General features: G+C 30.6%; 1 protein-coding gene across 5 annotated transcripts in view; it reads left to right on the top strand.

Moving 5' to 3' along the window:
- The window catches only part of LOC129747902 (partitioning defective 3 homolog), a 212,170-nt gene that overhangs the window by 172,863 nt on the left and 24,248 nt on the right, over positions 1 to 15,059 (top strand). For 4 of the 5 annotated variants that reach the window (XR_008737641.1, XM_055742344.1, XM_055742492.1 and 1 more), the window contains exon 2: positions 4,998 to 5,324. The exons of the other annotated variant lie outside the window; for it this stretch is intronic. Coding sequence is in view for 3 of the 4 variants with exons in the window: in XM_055742344.1 (XP_055598319.1) it covers positions 5,139 to 5,324 (186 nt within the window). In the remaining variant the exon portion in view is untranslated. The remainder of the gene's footprint in view (positions 1 to 4,997; positions 5,325 to 15,059) is intronic. 5 annotated transcript variants of the gene reach the window in all.

The following is a 15,059-nucleotide window of genomic DNA, read 5'->3' as shown; positions in this document are numbered from 1 at the left end:
AATGACGAAACTGACAAAAAAAGGAAGTTCTATCAAAATTGACGAAAATTATAAAAGCTTTGTTCAAAAACACAAATTAAAAATCATTAAAAATTTGAAGATAATGTTAAATGAAGAATCTGAAAGTTTACGGTAAATTTACATGTTTGTTTCAGGCCGCTTATCTAGTTTCAGGATCCTCGATGGAAATTACTGACAAAAATGACAAAAATGATAAAATTGACAAAATTGACAAAATTGACGAAATTGACGAAATTGACAAAATTGACAAAATTGACAAAAATGACAAAAATGACAAAAAATGGCAAAAATGACAAAAATGACAAGAATGACAAAAATGACAAAAATGACAAAAATGACAAAAATGACAAAAATGAAAAAAATGACAAAAATGACAAAAATGACAAAAATACAAAATTGACAAAAATGACTAAAATGACAAAAATAACGAAAATGACAAAAATGACAGAGATGACAAAAATGGCAAAGATGACAAAGATGACAAAAATGACAAAAAGCACAAAACTGATAAAAATGACAAAAATGACAAAAATTACAAAAATGACAAAAATGACTAAAATGACAAAAATGACAAAGATGACAAAAATGACAAAAATGACTAAAATGACTAAAATGACAAAAATGACAAAAATGACAAAAATGACAAAAATGACAAAAATGACAAAAATGACAAAAATGACAAAAATGACAAAAATGACAAAAATGACAAAAATGACAAAAATGTCAAAATGGACAAGAATGACAAAAATGACAAAAATGACAAAAATGACAAAAATGACAGAAATGACAAAAATGACAAAAATGTTAAAAATGTAAAAAATGACAAAAATGACAAAAATGACAAAAAAGAAAACATGACAAAAATGTCAAAAATGACAAAAATGACAAAAATGACAAAAATGACAAAAATGACAAAAATGACAAAAATGACAAAAATGACAAAAATGACAAAAATGACAAAAATGACAAAAATGACAAAAATGACAAAAATGACAAAAATGACAAAAATGACAAAAATGACAAAAATGACGAAAATGTCAAAAATGACAAAAATGACAAAAATGACAAAAATGACAAAAATTACACAAAAAATAAAAATGACAAAAATGACAAAAATGACAAAAATGACAAAAATGACAAAAATGACAAAAATGACAAAAATGACAAAAATGACAAAAATGACAAAAATGACAAAAATGACAAAAATGACAAAAATGACAAAAATGACAAAAATGACAAAAATGACAAAAATGACAAAAATGACAAAAATGACAAAAATGACAAAAATGACAAAAATGACAAAAATGACAAAAATGACAAAAATGACAACAATGACAACAATGACAAAAATGACAAAAATGACAAAAATGACAAAAATGACAAAAATGACAAAAATGACAAAAATGACAAAAATGACAAAAATGACAAAAATGACAAAAATGACAAAAATGACAAAAATGACAAAAATGACAAAAATGACAAAAATGACAAAAATGACAAAAATGACAAAAATGACAAAAATGACAAAAATGACAAAAATGACAAAAATGACAAAAATGACAAAAATGACAAAAATGACAAAAATGACTAAAATGACTAAAATGACTAAAATGACTAAAATGACTAAAATGACAAAAATGACAAAAATGACAAAAATGACAAAAGTTGCAAAAGTGACAAAGTGACAAAAGTGACAAAAATGACAAAATGATAAAAATGACAAAAATGACAAAAATGACAAAAATGACAAAAATGACGAAAATGAGAAATTTGACAAAAATGATGAAAATGACGGAAATGACAAAAATAACAAAAATGATAGAAAAGACAAAAATGACAAAAATGACAAAAAATACAAAAATGACAAAAACAACAAAATTAACAAAATTGACAAAAATGACTATATTGACAAAAATAACAAAAATGAAAACATGACAAAAATGACAAAAAATGACAAAAATGACAAAAATTACAAAAATTACAAAAATGACAAAAATGACGAAAATGACGAAAATGACAAAGATGACAAAAATGACAAAAATGACAAAAATGACAAAAATTACGAAAATTACGAAAATTACGAAAATTACAAAAATTACAAAAATGACAAAATGACAAAAAAACACCAATGACAGAAATGACAAAAATTACAATTAATTTTAAAAAATCACGAAATGACAAAAATACCGAAACTTACCAAAGTTTTTTTTATTATGGCTTCTCCTTACACGATTTTGGCCATCGTGCTGGTTCTTCTACACGGCTCTCACGAATAAGCACATTTTTTTCTAGTGATAATATTCCAAGTCCTTTTCGTTAACGTCGGATGTTAAAACTTGTAAAAAAAACCCTTAGTGTAAATCACAAGAATCACAAAAACGACAAAAATGACAAAAATCACGTTAAAGACAGACATATAAAAATTTCAAAAATGACAATAATTTCTTTCAAAATTGTCTCATACTGATGACAAAAAAAATACGACAAAAATGACAACATTCATGCTGAAATGAACATCCACTGGGGTAAATATTATGCAAAAAAGACAAAAATGATTAAAAATCTATTTTTTTTCTTCAAATATTGATTGTATACCAAATTTAATGAAAATTATCCAAAAGCTGTAAATTACTATCATTTTTATCTTTTTTTTTCTCTTAGTTTGATGAAAATAACTTGAAAATTGGTTCGAGTTCACGCTTATAGAAATGAGAGAATCAGAATACAGAAACCTGTATCAAATTTGAATAAATATTGTTCTAAATTTTTCAACTGATGTCATATTTCAAGGACCCCGCATGTCCCCTTTCAAAAGTAAAAAGGCTTTTTTTCTAATACGACACATTATGTCCTTGAGTTAAAGTTTGAATGTTTTGTTTTGCAAATTTGATTAAAATCACTTTAAAATTGCTCAGGTTATAGGTTTTTTTTTAAGTTCATTGGAAGGCTCCATTTCTGGAATCATGGAGTCAACAAATAATATTGTTCTATGAAAATGTATTCATGTCAAAAACTTGATGAAAATGGAGCCAAATGGATCATATCCAATTTCGAAAACTGCCATATACGTTTTTGTAGATTGACCCAAAAAAACTGACATGTGCAAAATATCAGCTCAATCGGACTTGAATTGGGGGTGCCGCAAAGCACTTAAAGTTTCGATTTTTACATTAAAAAATGCCAAATGACTTAGAAATGCATAAAACTTCGAAATGTGGTGGTGTTATCTCGAAAATGAAAATTTTGGCCAAAATTCAACTTTCTTGGACTATCGTTTTTCGGAAAACCGACTAAGACGTTTAGGTCATTTGGCTTCAAAATTATTATTTAATTTTCCGATTTGGTCCCTCCTTTAGTGATTTTTAGCCAAAATGTTGCGTGCCTTGCGGCCCCCCTAAATAAAGTTCTATTGAGCTGATATTTCGCACAGGTCAGTTTTCCGGTTATGAAAATTCGATCATGAAAATTTTCGCATACAATGGATATTTATCAAATTAGTTCAAAATAACATTTTCCATCACAATTTTCCAAGCTTTGTCATCATCTCCATCGATTGTGTATGATGTATATGTATGATGTATGATGTATAAACCTGATTTTTTTTTTAAAAAGGGAGGGGATTTGACTACAACAAATCATCTGGTTTATGTTGGTTCGCCAAATTTGATGGTGTAAACCGGTCGAAAATAATTCAAATTTATGTCACGTAAACCACTGTTCTCTAACTCCCTGGTTAAAGTGCCAGGACGTTTTAAATTCAAAAAATCATTTCGACTTGTAAAAAATATCTACAATGTATCTAAAACATGTTTTTGAAATCACACATTTGATGTTTAATATGTTGAAAGCTCCTATACAAAAAGTATTTGAGGGGATGAGAGTTCCCTACTAAAGCAACATGCATGCACGAAATTTTATGAAAATCATTAAATTTTCCGAGTTGTGTCATATTCTCATCTGCGTTTGTATTGGATCCTCCTCCCTTCTCTTTCCCTTGAAGAATTATGTTTTCCAAATTAGAATTCCTTGAGGTCGCGTCGTGGGACCTGTTCTGTTTTCAAAGCTTAAAAACGGCTTTCGGTTGATCTTTCTTAAGGAGAAAAATCATGCCAATTCTACTGGTTCAGGAATTTTATCATAAAATTGCACACCAGGAAAGTTAACACTCACTTGATAGATGGCGATGGTCAGTTCTGCAATAAAAAACGGTAATACCTTATGCACACCATAAAAAATTAGGAAAAAAACCTGCAGCTATTCGAACAACTTAAAAACGGAGGGAAGCGGGAGGCAACCGAAAGTAGCCGCGAAAATCTAATTTCAAACTCAGTTGTTGAAAGTGATTGTACAATCTCTCTCCGTGTAACAGCAACTCCTCTTTCAGGGGTTGGGGAGTGTAAAATTTATAGATTTACTCTCACTCGCGCCGCGCAACACCTGTGTTTTACTAGCCTGATGGAGGATCATGATTCAAGGGGTCTCTCAAGTAGGAAGAAGTACTCCGCGTAGTTTGATCAACCGTGATAAAATCTATCTCCATGCGAAAACCCTCTCATACAAACATTATTATCGGTTCAAGTTGGAGGCAGCCTCCTACTTTCAAGTGCGAAAGATAAGATCGAGAAGACGGAAAAATCTGCAAAATTGGTGTTGAAATTGATCCGATCCAATTTTTGAAGGTGTGTTACGACGACTGCCGGTTGATGACCAAGGAAACTCCAAGTATCTCTCTCTCTGTTCGAGGGGCTGGCCGATGCAACAACAAAGTTGCAATCGAGAGTTGGTTGGTTGGTTAGTTGGTTGGTTGGTTCGTTGATGGCCATCATCATCATACCATCGCGAGGATGATTTCCCCAATCGCGTGAGAAATCTCCACCTTGCAACGCGCCATCTACAATTGTCGGTTGTTGTAACAAAAATCCAAGATAAATAAAAGTTGCGTGGAAATTGTCTCACACACAAATTTTCTTACACAGGGCTTTAGGTGAAAAAAAAAAAATACAGACGAGTGCTAAATTAAAAAGCGTGTGTGTAGCTTAGTGAAAAAGGGCGAAAAATTCCAAAACTAGTGATTTTTGATGTGGACGGGTTGAGGTGGGCGGCGCTTGCATCGTTTGATGAAGAAGAAAACGAGCGTGTTCGAGCTGCCCCCGAAATGTCCGGCCCTGGCGGACAAGATTACCGGCATCTTTGGCTGGCGGCACACCTACCGGGTGTCCCACAAGCAGAAGGGCATCCCGCACTGCCAGCAGCACCAGTACCTGCACAAAACGTACTCGCTGAATCTGCCCCGGAAGGCGACGGTAAGAACGAGCTTTCGGGGAAAATTGGGATGTGGTTTTGTTAACCTGGAAATTTGAAAACGATATTTTGGAAAAAATAGGAATTTCATTTCATTTTGTAGATTATGGTAGATTAAGCTATCAAAATTACTGGATTAGTGGGTAAATTTCATTGGCTTTTCATTACAGGGTGAGTAGTCACTGTTTTTTTACACGTGTTTAATTGAAACTGTACCGTGTATAGTTACAAATCTCTGCATATTTTTTAGTTAAAGTGTAATGTTGCTTTCAAAAAGATTTTCTGTTCCTTGATGTGAGGACAATTTTTCGGATTTTATTACTTAGAAAGAGCGGCTTGTCTCGATAAACGTTGTAAAGTTAAAAAAAACTTGCACTCAAAACGAAAAAGATACAGGAAAATTCGTAACTGATATATGCTTTAATACACGTCCAAAAAACATTACCAGTTATTACTACTAACCCTGGACGTATCGATCAAATTTCGACAAAAAAGGTTTTATAAATTGCCAAATAATTTTCATTATGAAGCTTGACCTTTATCTGATAGTCTCTAGAAAAAAAAAACATGTTGTTACAATATATTTGGTTAAATAATTTTTTTTTCGCTACGCAGTCAAAGATAAACTTGACGTAACTCCTATTCCATATTTGCTATTCGAAATCTTTTTAAAAGAACAGAGGGCCTGAATTAAAAAAAAAAAAGATTCTTAATAAAAAAAAATAACAAACTTTGAAACGTTTTTAATATTCTTAAAAACTTATATTTGAATATCTTGATATTTTTTAAAATGTTTTCCGAAATCGCGCAATTAGCAAAAAAAAACATTTAATTGTGTTAAAATTCTTACGTTTACTTAGCTGTAAATTTACTGTTATTCCCTAGCAAATTTACATGTATTTTCATTGAAAATTACAGAGTACTATCTGGAATGCTACATACACTGCCGACCAAAAGTTTGGGATCACCCACTAAAAAACATGCAAATTTTGATCGTTCATATCTCAGCCGTCTTAGGACATATTGAAAATCTTCTGATCTCATTTGAAAGATAATGAGCAATAGCTATCTCGGAGGTATTTTGCCCAAATATAATGTTTTAGTTTTGAACTTAAAACTTAACCTAAAGTTATAACATTTTCAAAAAATCGCACTCAATATTCAAAGCCGATCATCTCGGGATAGGGTGGACCAAATCTCAAAATTTGAGTGGCATTAGAATTCCTGTTCTTTACTTCTCAAAACACAATCAAAAAATTTTGTGAAAAAATTCAAAAACGTATTTTTAATTAATAAAATAGACACTTGAGTTATCGTCCAAAAGTTTGGGATCACCTTTTTGTATGGTGAGTTTGGGATCATTCTTATAAAAACATGCTAATTTATTTTATTCATATCTTTCTCATCTAACATCGTATTGCAGATCTGAAGGGTTCATTTGGAAGCTAAGGAATTGTTGTTTTTTAATAAATTCATTCAAAAATTACATTTTAAGGTGAGAACTATTAAAAAAATCTGGGAACTTTCAAAAAAAACAATTAATTTCAGGTGATTTTTTTATGGTTATCACTTCAAAATATAATTTTTTAATGAATTTATTAAAAAACAACAATTCCTTAGCTTCCAAATGAACCCTTCGGATCTGCAATACGATGTTAGATGAGAAAGATATGAATGAAATAAATTAGCATGTTTTTATAAGAATGATCCCAAACTCACCATACAAAGAGGTGATCCCAAACTTTTGGACGATAACTCAAGTGTCTATTTTATTGATTAAAAATACGTTTTTGAATTTTTTCACAAAATTTTTTGATTGTGTTTTGAGAAGTAAAGAACAGGAATTCTAATGCCACTCAAATTTTGAGATTTGGTCCACCCTATCCCGAGATGATCGGCTTTGAATATTGAGTGCGATTTTTTGAAAATGTTATAACTTTAGGTTAAGTTTTAAGTTCAAAACTAAAACATTATATTTGGGCAAAATACCTCCGAGATAGCTATTGCTCATTATCTTTCAAATGAGATCAGAAGATTTTCAATATGTCCTAAGACGGCTGAGATATGAACGATCAAAATTTGCATGTTTTTTAGTGGGTGATCCCAAACTTTTGGCCGGCAGTGTAGTTATAGTCAAAGTATCCTGGACATTTTGACCATTTGTGTAAACGGTTTTTTATTTTTCTAATTTTGATAGATTTTTCACTTTGGTCGAATTATTTAGGGGAGAGTGTGGTAACGTGGGCCATGGTGAAACGTGGATCACACTGAATATCTCAGATGTGTGTTGGGATAAAAATTTCAATCCAATTTTCATCGCCGTCGCTTTGCGTGAGCATATTTTTCTATATGTTGTTGGCTTAAATACGCATCATATGGTTTTTTTATCAATCTTATTAAAAAAGAACTTACATAATCAAACAAGCACTCGCTAATTGTATCGATGGGGAACCTAAAGTTCATAACAAAAATATGCTCATACGCGTATGATCTTATTTTTGTCATGTTTTTTTTACGTGGAAAGAGGAATTTTTGATGAAACATAACAAGTCACACAAACGCAACCAATTCGAAAATCATAGCTTGTAAGGAATCGTGGGCCACATTTTGTGGGATAACTTGAGCCACCTAAATTTTCATGTATTTTTACACATTCAGAACTTAAAATACGATTTTCCTATCTGTAAAGTTTCCTTATACCCAATAAAGGATCATGAAAAATATTTTGCCCATTTTTTCCAATGCGAAAGAGACGAACATAAATCCAGGAATAAGGAACAAATCGATCATACTCGACTCTCTTTTTATATTTCCTCATATGAAATTGCTTTAAAATATCTAAATGAATTATGAAATTTCAGTTTTAGGTAACTCATAAACTTTGCAAGTCATCTAGTCAATTTGAAATTGGTGGCCCACGTTTCCCCACAATTTTTCAAAATCCAAAATAAAATACTTTTTTTAAAACTGTCAGAACTTGGAAAATTAATGTATTTAAAAAATAAAAATAAAATGACTAATGATAACTTAGAAATATAGAAAACCTTTCCATTTATTCTATTCTTTTTATGTTTTATAATAAAGAAGTTATCAAGCATAGAAAAAAAAGTGGCCCATGATACCCCACTCTCCCCTATTTTTGAAAACTTAAATTTGGTTTCCTTGATATTTTTATGATGTTTTCCGAAATCGCTCAATTTGACAGAATTAGATTTAATTATGTTAAAATTCTTACGTGCACTTAAAAGTAAATTTACTGTTATTTCCCAGTAAATTTACACGATTCTTCATTGAAAAATACCGAGTACTATCTGGAAATCTAGTTCTACTCAAAGTATCCTTGACTTCAGAAAATTTTTGTAAACGTTTTTTTCCCATTTTTCTAATTTTTATTTGGTTTTTATGGTTTTTTAATTCGAATATGTAATATTTGACTTTTTTCATATTTTTTTATGTTTTTGACTTTTTTATCATGTTATTTTTTTTAACTTCGTATTGCTGAGCAAAAATAATCAAATTGATCAAAGTAAAAACGCATAAATTCGATGAAAATTTTGCAAATTGACAAAAGTCACAATTTAATACGCAAAGTTTAAAAAAACGCAAAAAACTACATAAAGGGTAATTCACTTGAAAGACATTCAAAAATATTTTTGAAAAAAAAAATAACAAAAATGGCACAGTGAAAAAAAATAGTGACAAAATGACAGAAATGTCAAAATGACATAAAACATACAAATGACATAAAATTATAAATAAGAAAAATTAAAAGTAGATACTATTATTCCCTTATAAATGACAAAAATGACGGTAGAAACAAAAATTTCAAAAAAAATGACATACACAAAAAGAACGATAAATTGGATGATCGAAATGACAAAAATGGCATAAGTGAAAAAACACGAAAAAGAACGACAAATTGAATGATCGAAATGACAAAAATGGCATAAGTGAAAAAACACGAAAGTAAAAATAAGTTAAAAACTATTCAAAAGTGACAATAATGACTACCGGTCTAAACTAGCAATTTTTGTCATATTTATGTTGTTTTTTTAGAATTGTCATTTTAATCGTTTTTGCCATTTTTGTCATTTTTTATCATCCTTGAAAGGTTTTTTGGAAGCCTAAAATACGATTTAAAGTCTGTCGATAAGCTGTAATGAAAAAAATCAATTTTTATTTGCTTGATTTTTGTTAAGTAATTTCTTTTTTTTTTTTTTGACAAAATTTGCCTGAATATTTTCCGGATTTTTTATTGTCAATTTTGAAATCAAATGCACGGATTTGGTCAGGTTTTAATATAAAATTGCCCGGATTTGTCCGGAAAAAACTCTGGCAACCTTAGTTATGAGTTTTGTCATTTTTGTCATTTTCATGAACTCTGAGATGCTATTCATCAAATGTCATTTTTTGTCATTTTTTTTTGTCATTTTTATCTGTTTAGTTTTGCCATTTTTGTGTATATTTTGTCTTTTTTGTCAGTTTAATTGTTTTTTTTTTGTATTGAGACGACGATTTGTCTTTTTTATCACTTTTTTCATTTCTGTAATATTTCTCTCAGTTTTTTTTAAATTTTTGTCATTTTTGTCGTTAGTGTCAATTTTGCAATCAAATTTTTAATTTTTGTCATTTTTGCCATTTTTTTTTCTTTTGTCGTTTATGTCATTCTTATTAATTTTGTCATTTTGTATCATGTTTGTCATTTTTGTTGTTTTTTCATCTTTTTAATAATTTTTGATTTTGCGAATTTTGTAATTTTGTATTTTTTTATTTTTTATTGCATACTTGACATATTTTTGTTATTTCGGGTATAAATTATTTGTCATTTTTAAACTGTGACCCAAAGATGGGTCTTGACTCAAACATTCAGTCAGCGAAACTTTTTTTGTAGAGAAATGAATCCAACTTAGATGAAATTTCAGGGACTAGATAAGGGAAAATTGATGTTGAAAAACATGCGAAAAAAAATTCGCCTTGTCTCCCGGTGAGACTTGAACCCACATCTTGCGCCTCTCCGGGGCCCATGTATTAACATTCTACTACAGGAGACCAACCTGGCGTATGAATATTATACTGGTTGAGTGTCGATGTCTATCGGAATGAAGGGAATAGTTCTCCCATGTGATCATAATCATTTTGAGTCCAACTACCGTAAGATGAAAAGATGGGAATAGAAATAGACCAAGAAAAATGATTATGATCACATGGGAGAACTATTCCCTTCATTCCGATAGACATCGACACTCAACCAGTATAATATTCATACGCCAGGTTGGTCTCCTGTAGTAGAATGTTAATACATGGGCCCCGGAGAGGCGCAAGATGTGGGTTCAAGTCTCACCGGGAGACAAGGCGAATTTTTTTTCGCATGTTTTTCAACATCAATTTTCCCTTATCTAGTCCCTGAAATTTCATCTAAGTTGGATTCATTTCTCTACAAAAAAAATTATTTGTCATTTTTACATTTAATTCAGTTTTGTCAATTTTGCTTCTTTGTATTTTTTTTATATTTGTCATTTTGTGTCTTGTTTGTCATTTTTTTTCATTTGTCGTTTTTGTCATTGCTTTTTGGAAGTTTTTGTTATTTGTCTTGATTAGTGACACTTTACACCTATGAGGCTATTCGTGGCTTTCGTTGTTTGTGCCATTGTTTTGTCTTTTTTAATGACATTCATTGTACTGTTCTGTGTCTATTTTGTCACTTTATCTTATTTGTCAATACTATTACTTTTTCCGTTTTTAATTTTTAATTTTTTTTTCCTTTTTTATTTTTTTTTGTCATAAACGTTTGTTTGTGTCATTCTTTGTTTTTTTCTCATTTTCATAATGTTTCTATTTTTTTTGGTATTTTCGGTCAATTTTGTTTTTTTTTGTGTTTTTTACTTTTTTTTAAGAAATAAGTATTGGATTATTCGCCTTGTTTGCCTATTTTATAGAATTTTTTGCACTTTGTTGGCATTTTAACTTTTTACGGCTTTGGGAAGACGATTTTTAATCTACGGAAGTCAACGTTTTGTTAGCAGTAAATTCACTTAAATTTTCAAATAAAACTACTGTTTTTAAGATTGAGTACTGAGTGAAGTCTATGTTATTTAGTAGGTACTGAAATTTCAGTTAGTTTAAAAAAACAGCTTTATTTATTTTTTTCAAATTGTTTAAAACTAGGGTGGTCCAAAATTGCAAAAATTCTAGGATTCTTGGGGCTCTACTACCAAATCATAGCTACAAATTAAAAAAAGTCTTTCTTATGTTTTGTTTTTTTTTTCTTAATTAGTTGGATTAAAGATTATATAACATTTGGGGTCATTAGCAACGTAAATTTAGTGTGATTTCCTAATGAATTTACTTTTATTGTCAAGTAACATTACTGCCTTCTACATTTAGCACTCATTGTATTTAAGTTATATTCAGATTTTATTTGTTCTATCCATTTTTGTGTAACAAGTTCAACGTAAATAAAAAGATACTTTTTTCGAATGTAACATACATAAAACTTTTTTCAGTATCCAGAAAGGGGACTTCTTGTCTTAAACTGCATTACTGTAATTAGGAAATTATTTTAGGAAAAACCCCATCGATTCATAAACTTTTGATTTCATTTGTGGATCTTCAAAAAACAGAATCAAAAGATGGGTTTTAGGGTTTAAAATGCGGCTTAGGAAAATAAAAGATTCCAAGCAATGATTCATGTGTTTTTTTTAAATATCGGTTATCGAGGTAAATTTTTTATTGTTGAGGGAAAATTATTCATGGTTGTTTCCCTCACAGCTTTATTTAGTGAAACTAATCCAAACAACACAAACACCCAGTTTCTAACCCGATAAAACTTTAAAGCAAGTCAGAGCAGTTCCCACGAACAGCAACGGAATGATTTCCAGGAAATTTGTTTGTTAGAAATAAAGCAAACCAACGACAATAAATCATTTCGTTAACCATTTGGCTATCTCTCTCTTGATATAGAGTCACCAAAGTTTATAGCTGGCTTGACTTTGACCGGTGATTTGAAGAAGTGATACTTACACAGGTATCTACTTCAATAATGCAAAAGCGCACTGCAGCAGAGAAACACGAATGTTCCCGGTCACGTTTGGTTGTGTTATTTTTTTTCTATTTACCGAAGGCTTATCTTATCAAAGCCACAATCCACCCCCGCACTTTTGGAATTATTGCCGCAGCAACAGTCGGATGTGATAGGTTTCCTAAGAACATTTGCAGAGTAAAATATGTTTCAGAAATTTCGAAAAACAAAGTCCGAATGTCTGTGGTTTGCCTGTCATCAAGCAGGAATCTTATCGGCACACAATTAGCACTTGTAAAAGCAATAATAAGACAAGACAGCGACAATAAACGCATTTCGTCATCGACCTGGCTCCAATCGTTATTGTATTGAGGAGCTTAAAAGACTGACTGAGGAAAATGCATCAATCACGGCAAATTTACCTCAGATAACAACCAAAGCTCATGCTGCAATAAATTTGATTGCAAACAGGTGTCCAGATCTCTATCTGTGAAAGGAGCAGTAAGAAACCTCCATTATTCCAGTGTTTTTTTTTCGATTTTTACGTCGTCGTCTTCGGACTTTTTCTTCAATTGAGGATCGATTGATAAAACTCGGCTCAATTATCGCCACTTGTGTAACGACGCGACGCATCACTTTTGTTTTGAGGGTCTTATCAAATCGAGCTGCAATAACAAGAGCGAAAATTCGAGATGAACCGATGATATTGTTCCGATTTTTTTTTGCACAGATTACACGGCCCACTTTTTATTAAGCATTCGTCAGTAGCCAGAGCTTCATGCGTAGTTTATCATTGGTTTGGCGATCGCACATCAGCGGAATAATTTGATCCATACGCTAACAAAGTCCAGATACACAAGTGCAGAGCCGGATTCAGGCAGATGCTTTGAGAAAAATGAAAAAAAACTTATTCTTATTTATTTATTTATTTTAATATTTAAGACATAACTGAAAGCAATGAATCACAATATAAATTTGAACTAGAAAATTATAAATCGGAAGTCAGTACACAATTTCAAGTCCAAATTAATGGTTTCAAATTAAAAAAAAATCTTAAATAACACTTATTTTATTATTTATCGTTATTAAAATATGAACGAGTAAACTCGTGACGTCACATCGCACTACTTTTTCCACTTTTTTAATTTTTGTACACAACCGTACTTTTCTGTTCTCCTATCGGATCAAACTTCATAAAAATTCCAGAAAAGTATCAATTTATAACAACGAACGAAACACTGTTTGGATAGTTAGAAATTTTGATTACATTCTATTTTAGAGAGATTTAGTTTCGTGACGACACAAAGCGTCATTTTATTGAATCAGGGTTTTGCAAAGCGTTGTGACGTCACGAAATTTCATTTTCAGCAAATCAACGGGATTTGGTGATGAAAAAGATTCATTTGTTTTCAAAAATTGGGAGCATTGCATCCCAATATGCCCATTTAAGAGGATAACGTTTGCATCACTGTGAACTTAAATTTTGTTTGAAATTTATTTGAGCGACCACATCAATATTATTCAAATAATTTAATACCAGGAAAACCTTATTCGTAATCGCATTTAAATGTCTTTCTAAATATTGTTGATATTAAGTTCGTTAAATTAAAAAAAAATCAAATGACTTCGTTCTGTAGAAAGATTAATAATGGAAACTAGAGTGGTCCAAATCAACCAAATTCTGAAAATCTAACAAGTTACACGCTAAAATTGATCTGAGGCCTAGTACAAAGTCCCATGCAAAATTTGAACCAAATAGGACAACAGGAAAGGATCACGCAATGAGCATTAAATTTGTATGGAATTATGAGACGTATTTTTGAAAAACGGTTATTTTATCGAAAACTTTAGTCTCTATCGATCAATTTCTCGCCAACATAGTTTTTCTTAAAACTCTAATTATGAAGAATATTTCATCCCAAACCCCATTTGAATTGAAATTATGATAAAAAAGATAAAAAGTTTTAAAAAAATAGCTTCTGAATGGTCAATTAACGAAAAAAAAAAAAATTTCCGATAATCAACGCTTGAAACCCCGTTGTTGAAGCTATTTTTTTTTTATAACAGTAACCGAAATATGATCTTCGGATGGTATACTTGTCATAATTTAGACTTTGAACAAAAAAATTAAATTTAAAAGAAATCGGAAAAAAATATTGCTGAAAACAGTGGTTTTTAATGTTCATCCAACAAACCATTCCAGAATTTAATAAAAAAACAGTTTTATGAGAACTTTTCCCGTAGTCTTATCTACCCAAAATTTAGCATGGAATATTGTGCTTTAACATTCTTTAATTTGTTTTACCTTGTAATTCCTTTTTAAGCTCATTTTTGTGGGATATTGAACGGATATTCAAATTAGATTTTCTAGTAAAATTATTTACGGTTGGAATTCTTATTTAGGACAATTTTGATTTGTTTTAAAATAAAACTTACAACAAATTACTTGTTTTAGTAGTCGTAAATAAAAAACAGAAATCACGATAAGCGCCTTTGAGTACGCAAAGAGTATTCAATATGCACAAAATTGAGGCAATATACTTAAATGCCACGTACACAAATCAAATGCGCACAAGTTTAAGCAATGGTTGTAAAGGAAATGTACGCGTCAAAACACTTTTTGAAATGCAGAATTTTGTCATGTGTGGTTTGTCAACATAACATCTAATTATGCTATCCCTGAAAAAGCCAACTCTTTCACTTTTCAATAGCTGAGAAT

Source organism: Uranotaenia lowii, chromosome 1 (assembly GCF_029784155.1).
Source record: "Uranotaenia lowii strain MFRU-FL chromosome 1, ASM2978415v1, whole genome shotgun sequence".
Lineage (NCBI taxonomy): Eukaryota > Metazoa > Arthropoda > Insecta > Diptera > Culicidae > Uranotaenia > Uranotaenia lowii.
Note: the sequence above shows the minus strand (reverse complement) of the source record. Positions and strands in the feature narration are given on the sequence as shown.